General features: G+C 48.3%; 1 protein-coding gene across 4 annotated transcripts in view; it reads left to right on the forward strand.

The window, feature by feature from the left end:
- Positions 1-23,895, forward strand: part of PTPRM (protein tyrosine phosphatase receptor type M) — a 660,428-nt gene extending 636,533 nt beyond the window's left edge. For all 4 annotated transcript variants that reach the window (XM_070361479.1, XM_070361481.1, XM_070361480.1 and 1 more), the window contains 5 exons: positions 561-692; positions 5,286-5,411; positions 7,437-7,600; positions 15,187-15,322; positions 23,035-23,895. In XM_070361479.1, coding sequence (XP_070217580.1) covers positions 561-692; positions 5,286-5,411; positions 7,437-7,600; positions 15,187-15,322; positions 23,035-23,088 — 612 coding nt within the window. In that variant the 3' untranslated portion in view covers positions 23,089-23,895. The remainder of the gene's footprint in view (positions 1-560; positions 693-5,285; positions 5,412-7,436; positions 7,601-15,186; positions 15,323-23,034) is intronic.
- The last annotated feature ends 230 nt before the right edge of the window (positions 23,896-24,125 follow it).

The raw sequence follows: 24,125 nt of genomic DNA on the forward strand, positions 1-24,125 counted from the left end.
TAACTGAATGAGCATTTGCTATTCAATTGATGGGAAAAGTGAATGGGGATTTTCAGTGCTAATGCAGAAATTTTAATTCTATTGGTGTGATATTGGTAAAAAGGTATTTAAGCTTGTCTGACGCTCTGCAGAGCTGTGAAAAGCGTGTGTGTCCTTGGATGGCAGGAATAAGTAACACCATCTCACACATTTAAACAATAAGTGCACAGATTTTAGGAGAAACGGAACTATCTTAATCATGCATATTTTAAAGTTAAATTTTCTCCATTAAATTAGTTATGTGTAGAGTCGACATTGACTTTCTACCAGAAACACCAAACAAATTGTAGGAGGTACTTATTAAGTTTTCTGAGTATCAAAGTGAGGTGACTTTAGCATTGTTTTTCTGCAGATGAGTCTATTTTTGGCCTGTTTTGGCATGGACCATGGTGATGGAATTCACCAGTTGTTAAATATGTTCAGTGTTTTGTGTCACGAGCTCCCATGTGTACAAAATAACTTTGCTCCCTCCTGTCGCGTTCTCCCGGGTCCATTTGGATCTCTCTTGTTTGCGTCTGCAGAGCTATAAACAGCCCTCGGCTTTCATAGTCACCCAGCATCCTCTGCCAAACACGGTGAAAGACTTCTGGAGGCTGGTCCTGGATTATCACTGCACGTCTGTGGTGATGCTAAACGACGTGGACCCTGCCCAGGTGAGATGCATGGACTGCGGCTGCCAGAGCCCGGCCCATGGTCCGGTCTGTGTTTTCTGTGTTTGCACATCGAGAATGCAGTCCCCTGGCAGCAGGTTACAAACCCCAGGCGAGGACAGGGAGCCAAAGATGCCTGTGTTACAAACCAGACGGGGGACTTCCCTGGCAGTCCAGTGGTTAAGACTGCACCTTCCAATGCAGGGGCTGTGGGTTCGATCCCTGGTCGGGGAGCTCAGATCCCACATGACTTATGATGAAAAAAAAAACAAAATACAGAAGCAATGTTGTAAAAAAAAGAACTCAGTGAAGAGTTTAAAAATAGTCTGCACACACACACACACAAAAAACTTTACAAAAAATAATAAAAACCAGGTGTAATTAGGGATGGCAGCAGAAAATAGTCTGAGACCAAAAAGATGGACTGAACTCAGAGACAGTGTGAGTGACGGGGAAACAGAGGGTCATAATCTGGGCTGTTCTCGAAGGATGGAAATGCTGACTGGAGAGAGATGCAGGGTAACAGGCAGTCAGGACTGACCCGGGGGCTGAAGGACATAAAGCAAGCCGACCAGAGACGATGAGAAAGGCCGTCAACCTCTAACACAGCCCCGGATCCAGGCTGGGAGTGTCTCCGAGCCTCCTGGCATGGCCCACCTGGAGCCCACAGGTGGCAGTCGGCCTAGCAGGGTGAAAAGAGTGGAGACTTTTTCACATCTAAGGGATAGCAATTACTTTTGTCAACTCTTTGGTAAAGATATATTAAAGAGAAATGAAACTGAGACTGGAAGATAAGGAAAACTGAGAATGATGAACGTGATTTGTTCGTAGCTCCTCTTCTTATACAAAGAGAGATAGAACTGGGCGGTGGTGACTCAGTATTAGTAATGGGGTTAGAAGGATTTTCCTAAAGGGAATTGTCAGGCCAGAGTGAGCCCGGGGGCCCTGGGAGCTGGATTTATCACTTTAGAGCCCAGCTATTCTAGTCACGGGCTGACCTACCGTGACAGAGGCCCTTGTGGGAAGTTTGAACTTGGTGTGTTGTAAGAATAAACTTGTTCTGGAACAGAATTAATTTTCTGTTTCACAGAGACAAATTAAAAAAAAAAATGAAAGTCTGACATATTGCAGCAGCCAAAGTGGACAAAAATTTTCCTTCCTAAAATCCACTTTATTGTCATCAATCTGCCAAAAATGCCATGGACCTTCACTTCAGTCCTGTAATGCTTTTCATTGCATTTGAAGCAATGCATTGTCTCGTTAAGGCTATAGCCCAAAAGCTAGTTAATGAAATAATAATGATCGTGCTTGTCCTCATCTAGTCCTTTTTACTTAAGAAGCTTAAATATTTCAGTAGTCTCCCTTGGTGATCCTCTCCTCTCCAAAGAATGGGTGGCAACCATTTATAAAAGCAAGCAGACACCACAGCTGGGGACCCTCCGTGACACAACCAGAAATAGGACAGAGGGTTCTGGTTTCTAACTCACAATGCCACGCGTGCGGCTCCACTCATTCAGGGTTGCTTAGTCACAGACAGAGGATAAGCGAGTGTTCCCTCTTCAGAATCATTTTTTTCCCCTAATGTGAATACTGAAATGCAGTGATAGACTGTTTTTGTGTTTTTTTTTTTTTCCGTATGAGAAAACAGACATCAGTGGTTTACACACGTTCTTTCTGGACGACACTGTTGAATTCTAAAGCATGTTAGTCACTCAGCCGTGAACTCAGACAGTAAAGAATCTGCCTGCAATGCAGGAGACCTGGGCTCGATCCCTGGGTCGGGAATATCCCCTGGAGGAGGGACTGGCTACTCATTCCAGTGTCCTTGCCTGGAGAATCCCATGGACAGAGGAGCCCGGCAGCTACAGTCCATGGGGTCGCAAAATATCGGACATGACTAAGCAACTAACACTTGAATTCTAAAGTCGCGTCCTAACCCACAGTTTTCTGGGCTCTTACCGAGCCTTGGCTGCCCTGGTGGGAGAGACCAAGGTCCCCATCCCGCTCAGCAGATGGAGCTGGTGCTGGTTTGGAGAAAGGATGCTCTTGGGATTCAGCCTTTTAGAGAGCGCTAAACGGAGCATTTGAACCGAAAGTCTCTGCAATCGCGCAAGAATAGCACTCAGCTGCTTTAAGTATTTATAGGCCCAGTTCATGGATGTGTTATGCACTATTTAAGCCATTTTCCGACGGTTTCCTTGGGCAGGATGCAGAATGCCATAATCCAGGGGCCCGCGCCAGCCGGGCCGTTCGTGTTTCTCTGGTGAAAGTGACGAGCTTTAGATTGAGGGCTGAATTGGGAGGACAAACAGAAAGTAAGGCTGGCTCCGTCAGGAGAGAACGGGCAGGACGGTTCAGATGTGCATGCTAGGGCTTCTCTCCCCAACTCAGCTTCCCATCATATGCCTGTAAATTTTAACATGGGTACCCTGGGGGTCAAAGAGAAAATAAACTTCAGCGAGCTGTCTTTTGACAAGGCAGTTTTATAACTTGTCACCGGGAAGCTCTGGTGAGGAAGGAAAAGTTTCGTGGAAGCAATATCTTTTTTTAAGTTTTTATTTATTATATAGTTGTGTGCTTAGTCACTCAGTTGTGTCCAACTCTTTGCAACCCCGTGGACTGTAGCCCACCAGGCTCCTCTGTCCATAGAGATTATCCAGACAAGAATACTGGAGTGGGTTGCCATGCCCTCCTCCAGGGGATCTTCCCCACCCAGGGATCAAATGCAGGTCTCCCGTACTGCAGGCAGATTCTTTACCAACTAAGCCACCAGGAAAGCTCTTTATATAGTTAGTTATTTTTATTTTTAACTGTGCTGGGTCTTCGTTGCTGCTCGAACTTTCTCTAGTTGCCGTGAGCTGGGGCTGATCTTTAGTTGCAGTGCACGGGCTTCTCACTGATGACTTCTCTAGTTGCTGAGCACAGGCTCTAGGGTACATGGGCTTCAGAAGTTTTGGCTCCCAGGCTCTAGAGCACAGGCTCAATAGTTGTGGCATGGGGGCTTAGTTTGTTCCACGGTATGTGGCATCTTCCTGACCCAGGGATCGAATCCATATCTCCTACATTGGCAGGTGGATTCTTTACTGCTGAGCCACCTGGGAAGCCTAGAAGCCTTATTTTCAAATAAATAAATGTAATTTCTAAAATACTATAGATTCAGCTCATGCAAAAAGGACCCTTAGTTATCCTACTTTCCTTCTTGGTCATGAAATTCAAACCTTTAACTTCTGTAACAGAGGGAGGGAGATGTCTTTGTTTGATCCACTGGAAACCATATTGCAATCTTGGATATAAATCGACCTTTGTAACCTTCCGTGATGAAATTTTAGATTCTTTGGAAAAGAAAACTCATCAGAAAAAGGAATTTCAGGCAGTAGGTTCTCACCTTTATTGTACATCATTCTGCTTAAAATGAGATGTTTTCATCTGCTCTTGGCTCAGAAGAAAGAGACTGTAAAATAATGAAGTGTTATCCTCTTGCCCTGTCCCCCAGCCATTTGTCCCTCTGGTAAATTGGAAAAAAAGAGTTAAATGCTGCTCCCAAAACATCATTGCATACCAAGTCCCCGAAGAAGCTTCATTTCAGACATTAAGTAGGGTCTCAGAGCTTTAGAAGGCTTCCCAGGTGACTCAGTGGTAAAGAATCTGCCTGCCAATACAAGAGATGTAAGAGATGTGGGTTGGGATCCCTGGGTTGGGAAGATTCCCTGGAGGAGGGCAGAGTAACCCACTCAACAGAGCCTCTCGGGCTACATCTGTGGGGTTGCAAAGAGTCAGACACAGCTGAACAACTGAGCATGCATGCATGCCTGCAGAGCTTTAGAACAGATTTGTGATAACAGACAGGGGTTTTTCTCACCTGTCTCCCAAGTTCAGTGTTGCTGCAGGGCAGTGGCAGTGACATCTGCCATCGTGCTTGGCACCCTGCCTGCCACACTCATCAGCTGCTCCACGTTTCAGCAGAACTCCTGGTTCCCCAGTGTCACTAATACCTGGAGTGTGAGACGCTAGGAAATTGAGTTTTTAATTGAAGCCCAAAGCGGTTACTCTTATTCCGCCGTGTTTTCTAGGTCTGAGCTGGGAGGGTTTGGACCAGAGCATGAGAAAATGCAACCCAACACTGTTATCAGTATTTTGTCACTAAACAGCCCTGTTCTCAAAGTGATTACATACTACTAGGTGGGCCCAGATGGAAGGCTGGAGACTCGGGTGTCAAGTGGGTCATCTCAAATGTCTTTACTTTTGTAACGGCAGCTCAGGGCATCTCCCCAGGGCTGGAAAAGAATGCCTTTCAGCAGCAAAAGAGATCTTACAGCGATGGTATTCAGGAGGCCCACATGACCTCCTTGGGAGGCAGAATTCCTCGTGGCTTAGTGATGCTTTCACAGAAAATAGAGAAAAAAGTACTAGATGGACAGGGGGAATTAACGGCTCAGCCAACAAGAAAGTCAACCGGTCGACTGGGGGGAAGGAAAAGAGAAAGGAAATGAAGTGAATGAGGGGTGTTGGGGCCTGATGCTGGTGGTGACCTTATCCAGACGTGAGCAGTAAATGTATTCGGACCATTAACCTCGCGTTTCTGCGTTTTGAATCCAGTTGTGTCCACAGTACTGGCCAGAGAATGGAGTCCACCGACACGGCCCCATCCAGGTGGAGTTTGTTTCTGCTGACCTGGAAGAAGACATCATCAGTAGGATATTCCGAATCTACAACGCAGCGCGAGTAAGATCCGCAACCACCATGGCTGGTGTTGCGGTTTCATTATTTTCTCATCCATTGACTGGGTAGATGGTCTGGGTCAGTCAGTGTTCTGGGAGCCTGAAGGCCCATCTAGGAGTCTGTGAACAAAACAACGTTCCCTGACCCTGTGGAGCTTACGTTCTAAAGGGAGGAGACAGGAGAGGATGGACACAAAGATTGCCTGCTAGATTTGCTAGAAGGTACTGTGTGCTGTAGGAGAAAAATGGGAAAGCAGAAGGTGCCAGGCCCAGACGAGAGTGTGAGCAGAGGGGCCGCATGAATGCAGCCTGGCGGGCATGAGGGGCAGCCACATGCTCTCGTGCAGTTGGCTTTAGGGGCAGAAATGACAGTCAGTGCAAAGGCCCTGAGGTGGGGGGATTGTCTGGTGAGTCCCATAACAGCAAGGTGGCTGATGTGTCCGCAGCCCACGAGGAGAAGGCGGGAGTAGCTGCTGGGGCCGAGGTTGGGGTCCAGGGGGCAGAGGTCACTTAGGGCCCTGCAGGCCACCACCAGGATCGGGGCTTCCACGCTGAAGGAAAGGAGGTGCCATCACAGGGTCCCGAGTGAAAGAGTCTTGTGCTCTAATCTAGCTTTTAGAAGGCACGCTCTGGCGTCTGTGCTGAGGACAGACAGTGAGAGAGCGGGTCAGGAGGCTGTTGTAATAATCCAGGTGGGAAAGGACAAGGGTGGACAGAGTGGCAGTGGCCGGGGAGGTGGAGGGACTCGGATACATTCTGGCCTCAGAGCCAATAGGATAGGATGGGCTGATCGGTTGGATCCCAGGGACTCACGAGCAGCTCTCAGCGTGTTGGTCTTGAGAACTGGATGGAACAGACATTAACCAGGTTAGGAAAAGCTGTGCAGGTAAGATTGTTAGGGGTCGGAGCACGCATGGACAGAAGGCAGGTCAGCTGGGTACATGCTGGGTTTGAAGTGACTGTTTGATGCCTGCATTGGAATATTGTGGAGACCTTGGAATCTGTGAGGGTGAAATTCAGGAGCAAGGTCTGGAGACCCAGATTGAGGACTCACTGGAATAGTTAAAGCCATGAGACTGAATGAAACCTTCAAGAGAGAAGTGGAGAAGAGAAAGGGACCCAAGGACTGAGCCTGGGGCCTGCATCAGCAAGAGTCTAACAGGAAGGGAGGCCAAGAGCTGTGGGGTTTGGTTGGGGTACAGTCAGGAAGGAAACAAGAGTGATCCCCTGTGTCGGGTTCTACCGGCAGCCACAGAAGATTTAGCCCAAGAGAGTCAGACTAAAACCATGTGGCCTGGTTATTTCTTGACTCCTAAAATTCTATTTAAATCCTCCTGCCAGTGCAGGAGACTCAGGAGACACAGACACAGGTTCTGTTCAATCCCTGGGTCGGGAAGATGCCCTGGAGGAGGGCATGGCAACCCACTCCAGTATTCTTGCCTGGAGAATCCCATGGACAGAGGAACCGGGCAGGCTTTAGTCCATGGGGTTGCATAATTGGATACGACTGAGCAACTGAGCACATACACATAATTCTATTTAATTACGGTGAAAGATCAACTATTGATATCTTAGCAAGAGTCATGCCAGTGAGCAGAACCGTGTTATACTCCCAGGACACAGGGTGTCATCTGTAACACTCTGAATTCACAGACATTGCCAGATCACAATTTATCCTTTACCTTTAGTTTACTTGTAATTAAAGTCCGGCCTATTTACCACTCTCAGCCCAGTGTGGTCAGTGCTCAGGTGGTGTGCTGTTTTTCACACGGCGTTTGCAAAGCTGTGAGCATTCCACTTCGCTTCTGTCTGCCCTCCCGATGGAAACACCTGGTGTTTTATATCAGCTCGCGATTCAGACTCCTAACTCCTCGGGCCATAGATGGTCCATTTGTTAACTACAGGCAGGCCCTCCTTCCCTCGGGCCCACTGGCATGAGGAGGTGGGGTCAGCGCGCTGGAGCTTGGCCCTGAGAGTAACGCCTGCTTTTTTTCTCTCCGCTCCCCTCCGATCACCTGGCCCTCTGCAGCCCCAGGACGGGTACCGGATGGTGCAGCAGTTCCAGTTCCTGGGCTGGCCGATGTACAGGGACACGCCGGTGTCCAAGCGCTCCTTCCTGAAGCTCATCCGCCAGGTGGACAAGTGGCAGGAGGAGTACAACGGCGGGGAGGGACGCACGGTCGTGCACTGCCTGTGAGTACACACGTCCACCAGACGGACACCAGCCCCAACGCCTCGGCTCATTGCCTCTTGTTCATTATAAACGGAGAAGAAGTAAGCAGATCTGGGCGACAGCTTAGTTTGCAGAAAACAAGCACATGCGCATTTTACCTTTGGAGGGAATGTCGCTGCTATAAATTGAGCCCCAACCTTGTGACTGGAAGCCGCTGCCTCCCGAAAAAATACCTGGGTGGGTTCAGTGAGCTCCTTCCAGCTCTTGAGAGCACGTTGTTAAGCTTCGGGGAATTTTCTGAGCTGGTTGTGAAACTGTTGGTAACCTGAAATCCTCAGCGGCAGACGTGTTTATGTCACGGACGTCAGCAAATGCCACAGTCAAGGGCCCCTCCCCGTTACGGCAGAACTGGTTTACCAGCGCACTCATTGGTGATTCTGTTGGATTTCCTGACAGAGGTTTCAAAGGAACTGTTTCTTTCTTCTTTGTGGTTTTAAGAGAGTTTTGTTTTGTTTTGTTTGCCTGGGGACAGATATATATTGGGAAGATTTGGTTACAGCTAGGGTCTGCAGACTGGTCTCCAGACCAGCAATTTTAACAAGTGCTAAAATGGGAGATCCTTGGCTGCAGAATAATGGTTCCCAACCTTGGCTGCACATCTGGGGAGCTTTAAAAAACAAACAAACAAACAAACAATGCCCAGGCCACAGCAAAACAATTAAATCCAGATCTCTGGGGGTGGGAAGACTGGGCAACAGTGCTTTTTTTAACTCCCGGATTATTTCAGCACGAGGCCGAGGTTGCGAGCCGTGGCTTGAGTCTGCGTGCTTTTCAAAGCACTTTCACCTGCATCTTCTCATGGGCGAGGAGAGGAGCTAATCAACCGGCTGGAGGTGGCTTAATGGGCAGCGATTAGAAAGCCTGGCAGTCTGGGGAGATGGGGAGAGAGTCTGTGGACACTGAGTATGAGCTTCCTTCTCTTTTCAGTGGAGCGTTGTTAACAAGCTCCCAGGGAGCTCTCCCAAATTGAAGGGAAGACAAAGCTCTGCTCCGGGGACACCGAGCCTGGTTACAGCAACCAGCATGGCCGAGGGCTCGTTACTCTCTGCTCGCTGCCGTATCTTGCGAGATGCCCCACCCCCAGCCCCCACCCCGGGTCTGGGAACCCAGGACTCTGCCACCTCTCAGCACCGAATGTGGCAAGAAACCGCTGTCCCCTCAGAAACAGTCTTATGAAGCAACCAACACTGGCCCTTCATCAGAAGTCCCCCAACTCCTCCCCTCCACCTTCCCCTTCTTTCTCAGGGACCCAGTTCATTAAAATCATCTCCACCGAGAAAACGTCCAGAAGGATCAATGAACTGCTCCCATCCCCGTTTTTATTCCTCTACTTGCAGACTTAACTTCTGATCAGAATAAGATCAGAGGGTCACCTGTGTGAGGTGATACAGCCCTGGCGAGGATAATCGACATTTTAGTGAGAGCTTGTATTCGATCGGTTAGGTTTTCTTGGGGATGCAAAAACAGTTTGCAGTTACCAATTTCTGCATCAGGAGCCTGCTAGCCTCTGGAACTAGGAACATCACACTTCTAGAAGCTTCCTGACCAGGGCCAGCCCTGGGACCCAAATGGCTGCATCCCACATGTATTAAGTTCACCTTAAAAAATGCATTCTGGTATACAGTAGGTGCAGACAAATACTGTTTGATTCCACTTATACAAGGTGTACCTAGAAGAGTCAGACTCATAGAGTCAGAAAGTATTAGTCCCTCGGTAGGTGCCAGAGGTCGAGGGTGGGGGAGAATGGGGAGCTAGCATTTAATGGGGACAGAGTTTCAGTTTAGGAAGGTGAAAGTTTTCAGGCTATGGACGATGGTGAGTTGTACATTGTGAAGGTACTTAGTGCCACAGAACTGCACAGTTAAATACGGTTAAAATAGTATGTTTTATGTCATGTGACTTTTACCACAATAAAAAAAACTTTTTTTTAATCATAACAGGAAAAAAGGAGGGGGCTACATCCCAGTAGTGGGAGATCTGAGGCCCCAGGAGGGGTTTGCGGGGAAGATGCAAAGACCCATTAAGTCACTGCACCTCGTAGACCACCCTGTAGACACTCTCTCCAAGGCACGGCTATGACCCCAGACTGAACAGTTCCACCCCCTGCCCACGGGATACCTAAGACAGTGGCTGTTCTCTCACCCAGTGGACACTGCGGGCACCTGCTGCTTCTGCCCTCCTGCCAGCCGAGCCCCCGGCACCTTCTCCTGCTGAGAGATCCTGGACTTCTCCCTGGGAACCATCCTCCCCACAACTCTGAAGTCCCAGCTGTTGCCATGGGGCTGCCATTTACTCTCTCCATATCACGGGGGCAGGGCATGAGACCCAGGCTGGGGTCAATGCTGACTGTTGTCAAGATTTTAAAATCTTAATCTTAGGTTTTTTAGTTGTAGGAACAGAGTTAGGTTAAATCGGTATCCTTCAGTTCAGGCCAGGAGACGTTGCCTTGACCCACAGGCAACCTGCTGTCCACCCCACCGCCTCCGAGATGAGACCTTCTTCCTATTCAGTATAGCGCAGTGCCACCTACTGGCCATGGGCAGAGTATCCATTCCCGGGACGCCCTTCAGGGCTGTGAACTGGATGGTTCACAGAAAGCAAGCAGGGAATTCTTTGTCTTTATACACGTCTTCCAGCTGATAAAACTAGTCAGAATGGGTAGAATTAAGGTCTCATGCTTTTTCAACCCTTGATGAAAGTAATGGATGTAGACAGTGGTCATCGACAGCTGCTGAAAGCATTAGATGAAAAGCCAATGGAGGAGAAACAGTGAGGTGTCAATGCAGAGAGAGATAAGAGACTGAAGAGCAGAAGAGAAAATTCAGGAACAACCACACCTCGGGGTCCCCTGACTCACAGCAGGGTCCCACAGCAGCACACCACCTGCAGGGCAGTGATCTCCCTTCTCACGCTACCCAGAGAGCATCTCCAGTGCATGCTGTCTTCGTGCAGACCTGCAAAAGAAGACAACAGAGCTTCTACAGAAAATCTTCACCTGAAGGAGTAATCAGAGATGAGTTACGCAGGACACAGAACAGCGGCCATAAAGGAAGACATTGGTAAATTGGGTCGTTAAAGCTGAGCACTCCCGTTCATCCAAGGAGCGTGGAAGCACAAGACGGGACACTGACATTTGCGCTCCATACATCTGACAAAGAATTCCTAGCCAGCATGCCAAAGAACTGCTGAATTCGACAAGAAAAGGACAGACAATCCAACTGTTGGGCAAAATGCTTGATGAGAACTTCATTTTTTCAAAAAAGAATATCCAAATAGCCAATAAGCATAGAAAAGGCATCATTAGTTTTCAGGAGAATATGCATTAAAATACAGCAAAATTGGGTGCCCCTACATTCTCACCAGAATGTCTAAAATTTAAACAAATAAATGGTTCTAAGTGTTGGGAGACTGTGGAGTAACTGGACTCCCAAACACTGTTGGAACAAAGTAAGCACGTACAACCATTTTGGAACCATTTAAATAGCATATGTGTGTGCATGCGTGCATGCTAAGTCGCTTCAGTCGTGTCCAGCTCTTTGTAACCCTGTGGACTGTAGCCCACCAAGCTCCTCTGTCCATGGGATTCTCCAGGCAAGAATACTGGAGTGGGTGGCCATGCCCTCCTCCAGGGGATCTTCCCAACCCAGGCATCAAACCCATGTCTCTGTCTCCTGCATTGGCAGATGGATTCTTTACCACTAGCGCCACCTGGGAAGCCCTTTAACAACATTTACCAAAGCTAAATATAAATATATCCTCTGAGCTCTTCTGCTGTGAGGTCTGTGACTGCAAAAATGACTCATAAATGCAATAGGAGACGTGCTTATAGCAAACATACTCATAATATGGAAAACTGCAAACAGCCCAAACATTCGTCAGCTCCTAGATAAAGAAATTATGCAGTAGTACATGCACTCAATGGAATTATTCTCAGCAACATAAGAAGAAAAGGCTTCCCTGGTGGCTCAGATGGTAAAGAACTGCCTGCAATGCAGGAGACCCAGGCTCAATCCCCGCGTCCAGAAGATCCCCTGGAGAAGGGAACAGCTACCCACTCCAGTATTCTTGCCTGGAGAATTCCATGGACAGAGGAACCTGGCGGGCTGCAGTCCATGGGGGTCCCAAAGAGTTGGACACGACTGAGCGACTAACACACACAATGTAGGAGGGCAAACTGCTGATACAACGTGGGTGCTTCCCACACAGTTAATGTTAAACAAAATAAGCCAGACTCAGAGAGTACATGCTGTATGATTCCATGTGTACAGAATTCAAAAACAGACAAAAGAAACTAATGATGCCAGACCTGAGAACAGAGATTATCTTGAAGGTGTTGGTGGTTTTGGTGAGGAAGGAATACTGGGGAGAGGGGATCCAGGGGGCTGATTGTGGTCAGTATCTTGATCCAAATGGTAGTTAATGGTATATGCATTTGCAAAAGTTAACTGCGATCTATACTTAACCACTTGTGGGCTTAATTGTAGGTATCTTATACTTTATTTAAAAAACGGATTTGGAACTTAAGCATGGAATGATCAAGCTGGCATTGGAACACAGTGATCAATCTTAAAATCACAAGACAAGGTGATGTCCTATGCCTGCTTCCTAATGAAAGTTCACTTATAAAGTATATTTATCCAGAAAGAAAAAAATCCTGAATTTCTTATGAAACTCTGGAGCTAAATCCCAATTAACAGAAAGCACAGGATTAGAGATTGGTGAATGTGGGGCTGTCTGCAGGGAAAATGACCCCATTTCCTCAACAAATAAATTGCCAAGAGGAAACAATGAGAGAGCAAAAAGAACCCACAGATTAAAATAAACTTGCAAGACTTGTCAACCGAATGCAGTGTGGACTTTGCTTGGATGAGGATTTGAAAAAGTCAACCGTAAGAAAAAGTCTAAACAACCTGGGAAATTTGGACAGTACCTAGAAATTTGATTCTGTTAAACTGTAGTGTTTATTTTAGGTGTAATAACAATGGTATTGTGTTTATTAAAAAAAAAAGTCCTTTGCATCCTTGGAAAAGTGGTTGATTCCAGAGCTGGTACAAGGGAGAAGTTACAGGACCAGTTAGAAAATCTCATGGTTCTAGAAAGTAAGGACGTGCTTGAAAAAGGTTGGAGGAACCAGCCTGATGGAGCTCCTAATGGCCAAAGCCAGAACAATTTCAGCAACAAAATAAACATGGATACTATTTTAGCTCAAAGAAATGAAATTGATATGTATAAGTCTAAAGTGACATAAATAATAGAAATAAATAAGCAAATAAAATTTCAAACAGTGCCTGAGAGTTCTCTCTTTAGAGCAGGATGTAGAAGGAAAGAGTGATGTGGACACCAATTAGACAGGTGTCAGAGACGTCACTTTGCTGACAAAGGTCCGTAGAGACAAAGCTGTGGTCTTTCCAGGAGTCATGTATGGATATGAGCGTTGGACCATAAAGAAGGCTAAGCGCCGAAGAATTGATGCTTTCAAACTGTGGTGCTGGAGAAGACTCTTGAGAGTCCCTTAGACAGCAAGAAGATCAAACCTAAAGGAAATCAACCTTGACTATTCATTGGAAGGACTGATGGTGAAGCTGAAGCTCCAATACTTTGGCCATCTGATGTGAAAAGCCGACTCATTAGAAAAGATCCTGATTCTGAGAAAGAATGAAGGCAGGAAGAGAAAGGGACAAGAGGATGAGATGGTTGGATGACATTACTGGCTCACTGGATGTGAGTTTGAGCAAATTCAGGGAGATGGTGAAGGACAAGGAAGCCTGACGTGCTGCAGTTTGTGGGACTGAAAAGAGTCAGACACGACTTAATGACTGAAGAACAAGCAGCGCAGTGAACACTGTTGCAGACTGGATCCCTAAATGGGCATGAATAACAGCGGATGAAGCTTTGAGGAGAACAAGATAGTTACATAATCCCAGTGTATTTTTCCCAAGATACTTATTAACTACAAAGAGAAGCATCATGAGTACATGATGAAAAAATCTGCCAGACATCCACCATCTTAATAAGCAACCAAGGCCAGCATCGCCAGCAACAAGACAGTCAACACCATGAACCTTCGAAGGAGGCGACAGCCTTTCCATGGTTTTCTTACCAAAGTGCATAACCTCATGTTCAATGATAAGAAAGCATCAGAGGAATCAAAATGAAGGTACTTTCTACAATTTGTATTTTGTGATGACTTCTCAAATCGTGGATGGGGGACCATGGCTCTTTTCTGCATCTCATTCTGTATTCCATATTCTGCAAAACAACTGACCAGTCGTCTTTCAAAGTGTCAAGGTCAAAAAAGACAAGGGAACACTGAGGACGCAGCTCATAGGAAACACTAAATGCTAGGTGGGTCCTGGACTGAATCCTGGACCAGAAGAAAGGACGGTTGTAGAAAAACTGGACACCCTGGCCAAGGTCTGTAATTTAGTCAATACCATTATACCAGCAGTAACTTCCTGGTTTTAACCGTTTGCTACAGTTATGTAAGACCTTCACATCAGGGAAGGTGGGCATACAGAGAACTCTCTGTGCTATTTTACAGTGATTCTGTACAATTAAAATTAATCCAAAATAGAAAGTTTTATTTTGAAAGAGCCCTTATGAAGCCGTTTATCTCAAATTGGGACTGGAACCCAGCCAAAATCCACAGTCTTCTGACTGAGATCACAGACCGAGTTTCAGGACCTAATGAAACTCAGGTTTTCAGGTTTCATTTCTCATCGCAGAAAGTATTCCGTGAGAGACAAAGTGATAGGTAGGAAGTGTATTTATTCAGAGAGAAACACGCTCCACAGACAGAGTGTGGGCCATAGCAGCAGCGAGTGTGGCAGTCTCAAACTATGGTTGTGATTACCTTTTAAGGGATGGGTACTTTCCTAGGCTAGTGAGTGGGAGAATTATCCCAACTATTTGGAGAAGGGGCGGGGATTTCCAGGGATTGGGCCATCGCCCACTTTTTGGTCTTTGATTGTCCACTTTGGAACTGCCATGGCACCTCTGGGTGTCATTTAGCTTGCTGATGTTTTGCATTGAGCTTGAACTGAGGATCAAGGTTTAGTCAAGTTGACTTGTCTGCCTTCTAGTACCCATTTGGATCGAATCAGTTTATGCTGTGTTCTCTAGCTGTGTCATTCTTTCCAAGGTTGTGTGCTGCCCTCTTCCCTCCTGTTTCATTTATATTTTAGAGACAAAGCATGAAATGCTAATAGATTGTCTGAGGCCAAATCCATCTTTGAGCATAACCCACACCCATCCCAGTTTTCCTGCAGACACTGCATGAGATGTTTGTATATTGAAAATTTTCCTGCGGGTCTTATGCAGCCGTGGGGGCAGAGGTGGAGCTGAGAGAGCAGGCCAGGTTCCCATCACCTCTGGTCAGGTGATCTGTGGGCTCTGGGCTCTGGGCTCTGTTTGCATCAGGTAGAGGGACTTGCTTGGGTGAAGCATCCCGGCCAGGAGGGCTTGGGCAGCAGATGTGACCAGGTGGTGTGAGCCATGTGCTGTGATGGTGACCCAGACCCACCACCTGCCTCTCCTCTTCCTACAGGAATGGGGGCGGCCGCAGTGGGACCTTCTGTGCCATCAGCATCGTCTGCGAGATGCTCCGGCACCAGCGAACGGTGGATGTCTTCCATGCCGTGAAGACGCTGAGGAACAACAAGCCCAATATGGTGGACCTGCTGGTAGGCCCCGGTCCATCTATCGTCCCACTTGGAGTTGGGGGGGTGATGAGGAGCCATCCCTGGTTAGCTCAGTCTGATCCCTGGTGGGAGAGGCTCGTGCTCACGGTGCATTCGCTGTGCTTGTCCGAGTTTTTCTCCTTCCTTCTCCCTTCCTCTTGCCTTTTCACCAGTAGGCTTCTCTCAACACATCTGACACATAGAAATAGTTGAAACTCACAAGCGCACATTCTGATTAATTGCCATTCTCAGCAGCACCTTCCACATGGCTAAGCACTTCGTCTTCACAGAGAAGAAATAATCATAGCACATGAAATGCCAGATTTTCAAATTACAGATTTTATAAATAGCTTAATCACCTAATATTTATCAAAGCTGGGAATTGGAGTTTGACATCCGGACGATTGCATTTAATTACGGCGGGTATCTGAGGAGAGGATGAAAGAGGTGGAGAAACAAAGGACGAGGTGGAATGGTTTTCTTCGGGAATTTCGTGAAATCTCTTTATTGTGCAGAGCTGTTGAAATGCCGGCTGCTGTGACTCGAGAATAGGAGAACAGTTTAAAGGAGGAAGCTTTTCAATGAGGTTTTTGTATTTCTCTGTTAGTGGAGGAAGGATCTGAAGGAGACAGGGGGATTAATCCCAAGGTGGGGAGAGTGGCCTGGGATGGGGAGGGAAAGACAAGGTGGAGTCCCTGAGGAGCTTGGAAAGCTGCTATACATTGTAAATACCTTAACGGGACTAAAGAGGGAGTGGAGAGTCACGCTGAAGCTGAGGAAACAGCCATGGCCTCACCCATGATGGCCAGCTCCTGGGACCCACCCGAGCCCTGCTCAGCATCCAGGGCCATCTGCTTCCCCCACAGACGTGCTGGGTGCTTCGTGAGCTGTTCTAGTTTCCAGATGCATGTGCTGCCCTGGGAATTTAACAAACAGGAACCTCTTTGGCCAGGTGCAGACTCTCAAAACCATCAGCAATTACCATGTTGGCTTCTGCGAAAAAAGGGCTGTACCCCCCACACCACTACTCCCCACCCTCCCCTGGGTGGTTGTTGTTCAGTCACTAAGTCGTGTCCGACCCTTTGTGACCCCATGGACTGCAGCACGCCAGGCTTCCCTGTCCTTCACTATCTCCCAGAGTTTGTGCAAACTCATCCGCTGAGTCGGTGATGCTATCTAACCATCTCATCCTCTGTTGCCCCCTTCTCCTCCTGCCCTCAATCTTTCTCAGCATCAGGGTCTTTTCCAATGAGTCGGCTCTCATCAGGTGGCCAATGTTTTGCAGCTTCAGCATCAGTCCTTCCAATGAATATTCAGGGTTGATTTCCTTTAGAGTTGACTGCTTTGATCTTCCTACAGTCCAAGGGACTCTAAAGTGTCTTCTTCAGCACCACAATTCAAAAGCATCAATTCTTCGGTGCTCAGCCTTCTTTATGGTCCAACTCTCACATCCATACATGACTACTGGAAAAAACCATAGCTTTGACTATATGGTCCTTTGTCAGCAAAGTGTTATCTCTGCTTTTTAATATGGTATCTAGGTTTGTCATAGCTTTTCTTCCAAGGAGCAAGCATCTTTTAATTTCATGGCTGCAATCTCTGTCCATAGTGATTTTGGAGCCCAAGAAAATAGAATCTGTCACTGTTTCCATTTTTTCCCCCATCCTGCCCTGGGGATGTCCCTCAAACCTGCCTTCTACTCTCAGCTCTACTCATTCAAGTGAAGTGACCTCAGACAGATAACCTTGGCATCGCCTTGGGCATGTCACTCTCCTGAGCCTGAGTTGTAACCAGGGATGATGTTGGTTTGTTGAGATCATCCCCTGTGACGACATGCATGAAAGTGTTTTGGAAGTGCCCCAGGTGAGAAAGCCCGTCCCTAAGACTGCAGGTGTCTACAGGGCACAGTGTGACCAGCAGCACACCTGATGCAGGTAAAAAAGCACCAGGTGCAAGCGAGGAGGCTTCAGGAGCAGGAGCATGTGTACACGTGGCACTTACAAGTGCCTTTCACACAGTCCAGACTTCACGTGGATGGGCCAGGTGCTGTGCCCAGACTTCACTGGTCAGAGGACCGTCTCACTCCCCGGGTTGTTGTTCAGTCACTAAGTCCTGTCCGATGCTTTGTGACCCCATGGACTGACTGCAGCACGCCAGGTTTCCCTGTCCTTCGCTATCTCCCAGAGTTTGCTCAGACTCACGTCCATTGAGTTGGGGATGCCATCTAACCACTCCTCGGGACCCCCCTGAATTTTAGAGTTCCCCCACCCAGAATTCTCCATCTTCTGGGCTGAGGGCAGTTAGAGGGGGCCCGAGTTTAGGACAGATAAGCAGATTGGCAGAGGCTGGAAACGAATGCATAAATGAAACCATTCTGAGACATCATTTGGTATTTAATGCCCTGATTCAGGGACAGACATGTAGCTTCCAAACATTAGTTGGCATCTGAGTAAAGTGACCTTGACTTTTTAAAAAAAGTGTAATCCCCTTCTCACTGCAGCCTGACTTAAGCACATCGTTAGAAACAGACCCTTCCAGGCCTTTCCCTGAATGGCTCTGCTGAGCTTCCTTCACTCACGAGTTTTTTGGGCAGAAGCAGCGAGGCTTTTCCCAGATCCATGGTGCAGACTGCAGGATGGGGTGCTTTTCCATGAAGGCAGCTCCTGACTGCAGCCCACGTTCCCGTCATAACCTGGGCGTTTCTCTATTCATGTGCGGTTCTGAGGGAGAAACAGGATTCTTGGATTCCCAGAACCCCAGAGATCCACACCAGTTTTATGATAAGCTCCGCAGCTGAGAAATGTAAGAAAGTCCTGCAATCTCCTGAGGAAAATGTCTGATGAATCTGTCACGGTGCCTCCTGACGGGATAATAGAGCTTATCTGGTGACCAAAGGGAAAATGTCACGGTCCTCTTTTCAGTGGGCTTGAAGATTCTTGAGTTGAATCAGGGCTCTTGTCACTGGCATATTTGTTTTTGCTGTGAGTATAGTTCCTGTTTAGTTTGGCACTCGTGTGTGTGTGTGTGTGTGTGTGTGTGTGTGTGTTGGCTGAGATAACTAATTCAGGTCAGGGTGATAAAACCTGGTACAGTTGTATTGGGCATAAAAGACCACCCAAGACTTGAGTCTTTCCTAAGTAGAGAATGTGATACCAGTAGCTGAGAAGCTGGCTCCTAGCTGTCTCTTTGCAGGAGGAGGCTAGAGCCAGGGCACCCTAGAGCAGACCCCATGCTGGCCGCCAGGAGGCAGGCAGGTGGGCGTGGGGAGGCAGGAGGGCCAGGCCCCTCTGGGTCTGCTCATCCTTCCATTCAGACCCCAAAACATGCTGCCACAACCCCCATCCCCCAATCAGGGCAGGATGAATGTTCCGAGGGGATCAAAGTGGTCCCATCTCCATCTCCCCTTGAGGCTCTGATTATTTTTCAAAATTGTGTCTGAGTTAGAAACTTCCCCGTCCATTTTGAAGCATGGCACTTTCAAGGGAGAGTCAGAGGGCCTACGGATTTATTTCTTCAACTGCTTAGGTCTGGAGGCTCCAGGGAAAAGGCAGTGGATTGCCAGGAAGCAAAATCATTCTAACACAAGACTAGATGTCTTGATGGGCTTCCCTGGTGACACCATGGTAAAAGATCCAATGCCAATACAGAAGGCCCAGGTTCGATCCTGGGTCGGAAAGATCCCCTGGAGGAGGAAAGTGACAACCCACTCCAGTATTCTTGCCTGGGAGATCCCAAAGACAGAGGAGCCTGGCAGGTTACAGTCCATAGGGTTACAAAAGAGTCCAATAGGACTGACCAACTGAACAGCAGCAAGGTGTTTTGATGCAGCAGGGCCACTGGGTTTGTCTCCTGACCCCTCTTGCTGCCGAACTTCTCAGTGATCCACCTCTTCAGCCAGCCCCCAGCCCTCATCAAAGGCCTGGATCCCCGAGGGGCCTCCTGCCACAGTGCAGCCTGAGACTGGCGCTACTTAACTGGTCAGATGCAGACGGGGTCCCCCACGCTGAGCCGCTTTGCCTCTCGTTCGGTTGCTGGGAAACCAGCTGCTTCAACACACAGTCCGCTCTCACCTTTGCTTCTGCACTTGGCTTTGAAGTTCCCAGGTCTCTGTGTTAACAGAGAAACAGCCTTTAGGAGCCAGATCTTACCCGAGAAAGTTACTGTCCCCGGGAGGCAAGGGGAGCTCTGGCCAACGTGCTGACTTGACACACTCACGTTGTGGAGTGGTTCCCTAGACCACGGTAATCAGCACAACTGTGGGCTCTCGGAGTGAGTGCAGCTGACTCTATGTGGTCAGAATGCTTGTGATCCGTGGTCAGCAAGTTTCAAGGGTACAGTTCCATATCATTAACTCTGGTCGCCGTGCTGTATGGTAGAGCTGTGGAATTCACTGCTCTTATAACTGAAAATTTGTACCCTCACCAGCATCACTCCACTTGCCCCTCCCCTAACAATGACAGTTTTAGTCTCTATCTCTCTGATACTGACTTCTCTGTAATGGGACCTTTAAAAAATTCTGAGCCCCAGGCCCACCCCAGAGACTGATCCAGGTGACATGGACCTGGCTTCAGCAGCCGTGGGACAAGTGCCCCAGGTGACCTGATGTGCAACCAAGGATAAGAAAGTTCATGGGTGGTCTAGAAAGGCCCTCAGCCGGTCCACACGTTGGATCAGCTGGGGCACTTCACAGATACAGGAGCCAGGCTGCGCCCCCGAAGATGGGGGTAGACAGAGCCCGTGTGATATGCCACAGGTGAGAAACACAGCTCAGGAGGACAAGAGGCCAGTCCTGCAGTATGGCCACGGTGGTGGCGGGGCAGGCCAAGCCCACTTCCCATTTCTTCTCTTTACTGGACCCAAGAACAGGGATCTGAGCTGCTTCCAGGACCAGGGAAGGCAGTGGCCACAGGCCAATGGGTCTGACTAAAGAACCAGATGCACAGACAGCATGTGGCCTTGGAAAGGGAGAAAGTGCTTCAGACTCTTTCAAAGCTATACTGAGTGCAATGACCCATCCATCTATCATCAGAGACAGGCAGCTGCCCCCCAGGCGTCTCATAGGCTGGTCACCCAGTGCGACCCCCTGGGAACACTGATCCAAAGAGTCCCGCCTGAGGGTATTGGCACATGGGCCCACTTCCCCTCCTGGCAGGCATGTCGGGCAGAAGCGTTTTTCTGCTTGTCAGCAAGGATCCAGCTTAGACTGAAGCTGGTGTTCATTTCCAAAAGCAGGTGTCTGTGTGCAGGGGTGGGGAGGGGGAAACTCTGCCCCAGCTGAGTGCACAATCTCTTTGAAACTTCTCAGGCGACGTGGGGTGTTTGAAGTGACAGGCTGACTATGGGGCCATGTTCCGCAGACAAAGGCACTGTCCGGCCTTTGGGGGAGCCGCCTGCAGCCACCCGCCAGCACCAAGGCCTCCCATGCCCTCCCTGAGGGCAGGGACTCTTACAGTGTGACCTCATGTGGGGTATCCTTTCAAGTTTCACTTTCTCCCTGTTTTGTGAGAGCAAGGGGCATCTGAAGTGAAGGTGGGGGCTTGAAGAGGAGTTGCCAGTTACTCTGGTTACAGTCCAGCACAAAGATGCTCACGTCATCAGCTAATGTCACCCAGATTGGGAAATCCTGGGACCAAAGCATAAACGCCTTTTCTCCCCTGAAGCAGAGATGGTTCATGTAGCTTAATTATACTGTTCAAAAGAGAGAAAACCGCCAAAGATGGGCTGTATCTGGTGATCAAGTGTAATCAGGTTCCAAGTGGGAGGATTTCAGGTGTTTTTCGAGGTGCCTGGGGGAGGGGACCAGCAATTTGTGATCCTTCTGCTCATTCCCTGTACGGAACCAGTCATCACAGTCTGTGGAGCTAGCAGCCTATTTAGGAAGGATGAGATGAGAGAGAGAACTCATTTTGAAAAATTGTAGTCATGCCTATGATGGGGCACCTTCAGTGATTCCCCCCCCAACAGCCGACCCTTGGGATGAACCCGAAACCCCTTCCTGGCTTCCTCGTTCACCTTTGACCCAAGGCAGCAGCCACGTGGCCCTTTAAGTGCATCTTACTATGTTAAGGATCAGCAGTAAAAAAGCTGCCTTCCAATCCAAGAGGCGTAGATTTGATTCCTGGATCGGGAAGATCCAGGAAATGGCAAGCCACTCCAGTATTTTTGCCTGGAGAATCCCATGGACAGAGGAGCCTGGTGGGCTACAGTCTATGGGGCCGTAGAGAGTTGGACACGACTGAGCAATTGAGCATGCATAACACTCTGTTAAGAAGACGGTCCCTAGTTGGCATTGAAACTAACTGCACAGCTAGCTTTGTACAAAATCATGTTTCTGCAAGAAGGAACTGATCTCTTAGGTTTCCACGAAAAAGAAAAAAGAATTGTCTGTGCGATTCACAAAAACAGCAATGATTGGAGCTCGCCTTAGCCAGTGTCAGCCATGAGCTGACAGCATCAGGATTTTGAAATTCGAGTGATTTCTTGTAAATATTCTGAAAATAGAAGTATCAGATCCCAAAATAATAAATCCTAAAATGTGGATTGGAAGCTTGCGCAGGTGCTGGTCCGGGATCTGAGAAAGCTGCACTCAAGAGAAATGAGTTCGCTGCCCCATTAAGAACTGGGATGTGGCTCCCAGGGGGCATCAGACGTTGCCCCCAGTGCCTGTCCCTGTTCTGCCATCTTTACCCGGGCAGCCTGCCAGGAGGACCACAGTCAGGAGGCCCCCAGGCTTTACCATTCAGACTGGGACACTTTTGAGAGCAAACAAGGCTTCAACTCTCCATTCCGCCAAGATAACAGGCATCAGTCAAGACTGTCCTGGGCAACCCAAGGCACTTAATATCCACCTCCCCCAGTCCACATGCTCCTCCTCCAGCTCCCCATCACCTGCCACCCCCTCACATCTCCCCTGAGAACTGCTGCTCCCCGCTCCACTACACCCATGTTGGGGACCATTCGTGGGCCCCACTCAGCTCTGCCTCTTGGGGGCCCTTGGGTCCCTGTCTCATCCTCCTCATTGGACCATGGACTTCTCAGAGTCAGGGGCCAGGTCAAGGTACTTGGTATTTAAGAGGTGCTTAATAACTGTTCATAAACCAGAGGGAGTCCTGCTGACTGACAAAGGTAAAGCCAGGCCAGGCGTGAAGCCACGTTTATTCACTGAGCAAATCAGGAAGGCGCATCTCCAGCCTCCCTCCCAGTACACCTCTTGGCTTTCCCATAATTTGTCCTCAGGATGTTGATATAACAGGTGCACTTACACGTGTGGACAAGCAGATGTGTTCCAGTTGTCTGGAACTTTCCAAGAAGTCTCACAAGTGTAGATGTCAGAATATTTCTTTCATTGGCCTTGTGTGTAATATCTACAGTGAATACGTGTGTGGTCCAGGATTGTGACGTCCTAGCTCGTTTCTGATTCACCTCCTTCTCAGGTTGATTGCTTCCAATTAAAGCCCTAATTGGGGCTTCTGAGCAGTAAAGAATCTGCCTGCCAGTAGAGCAGGTGCAGGTTCGATCCCTGGGTCTGGAAGATCCACTGGAGAAGGAAACGGCAACCCACTCCAGTATTCTTGCCTGGACAGTCCCACGGACAGAGGAGCCTGGCGGGCTACGGTTGGACTTGACTGAGCACGCACTCACGCACAGCATCATTGCTCTCAGAGAAATGGGGCCCGCTATGGCCGCGCTGATGTTGTGTCCCTTCTGTGTTCCAGGATCAGTACAAGTTCTGCTACGAGGTAGCCCTAGAGTACTTGAATACTGGCTGACGGCGTGAAGAGCCCCGCACACCAACCTTCCATCCTGCACAGCCAGGAAGTGCCACGGTGTTTGTGCCGATGAGATGAAGACAGCTCCATATGCTTATTTTGCTTTGCCTAATTGGCTCTTTTTAAAAAAGAGTCCAAGAAAAAAAAGTGTTTATAAAACTGCTTGCACTGCCCGATTCCCAATAGTGCTGCTGCCTGACCGAAACCCACCCACAGCACCCAGCGGTCCAACCCCGTCGTCCTGGGCACCGGCCCCTTCGAGCAGCGCGGACAGATGGTAAATTGAAGAGCACAATTATATTCTTATGAAGGAATTTGTACCTTTGGGGTATTATTTTGTGGCCCGTGAACGTTTCTTATTGTCACAGCTGAGTGTACATTTTCGTTCTGTGGAGAATGCTACCTGGCATTATGATAATATATTATTTTAGTTAATATTTGTATTTTAACATGTCGCATAATATATGTAGCTTTCCAAGACTAACAGATAAACGTATAATGAACCAAGAGATGTTGTATGAGTTGTTGTTTCTATCAGATTTGTATCGTTTCCGAGGGAAAAGCTCGGGAGGCGTTCGGTTCAGGAAGGCGGAGGTCGGCGATCAGGTTCACAGATCTGAAGTTCTTCAGTTCTTCCTGTGTGTTTATATTGTAAATATTTTTGATTTCATCAGATTATTTATTCATTAAAAGAAATTTTTGTGAAGCGCGGTGAGTGACAATCATTTTTATCCAGCCCTGGAAATCATTCACTGTATGATGCTACCTGTGTGAATTCTCAGCTCAATAAATAAAGACGCGTGAGCAGTGTGGTGTCTGCCTGGTGTCCTGACACCCCGCGGGGCAGCTCTGGTCACTCCTGGCCTCGGGCAGAGAAACCATGGCTGGTCTGCTGGATTGGAGCAGGTGGAGTTAGGATTTCGGAGAGATCTTTTGTCAGGGAGAAATCGAGACCCATCCTGAGCTGCTCCTCTGAGCCCCAGAGGCCACCGGCCAGTGAGCTCTGACCTGGCAGGCAGGCTCTGACAGGAGCTCTG

This window comes from Bos mutus, chromosome 24 (assembly GCF_027580195.1).
Source record: "Bos mutus isolate GX-2022 chromosome 24, NWIPB_WYAK_1.1, whole genome shotgun sequence".
Taxonomy (NCBI): domain Eukaryota; kingdom Metazoa; phylum Chordata; class Mammalia; order Artiodactyla; family Bovidae; genus Bos; species Bos mutus.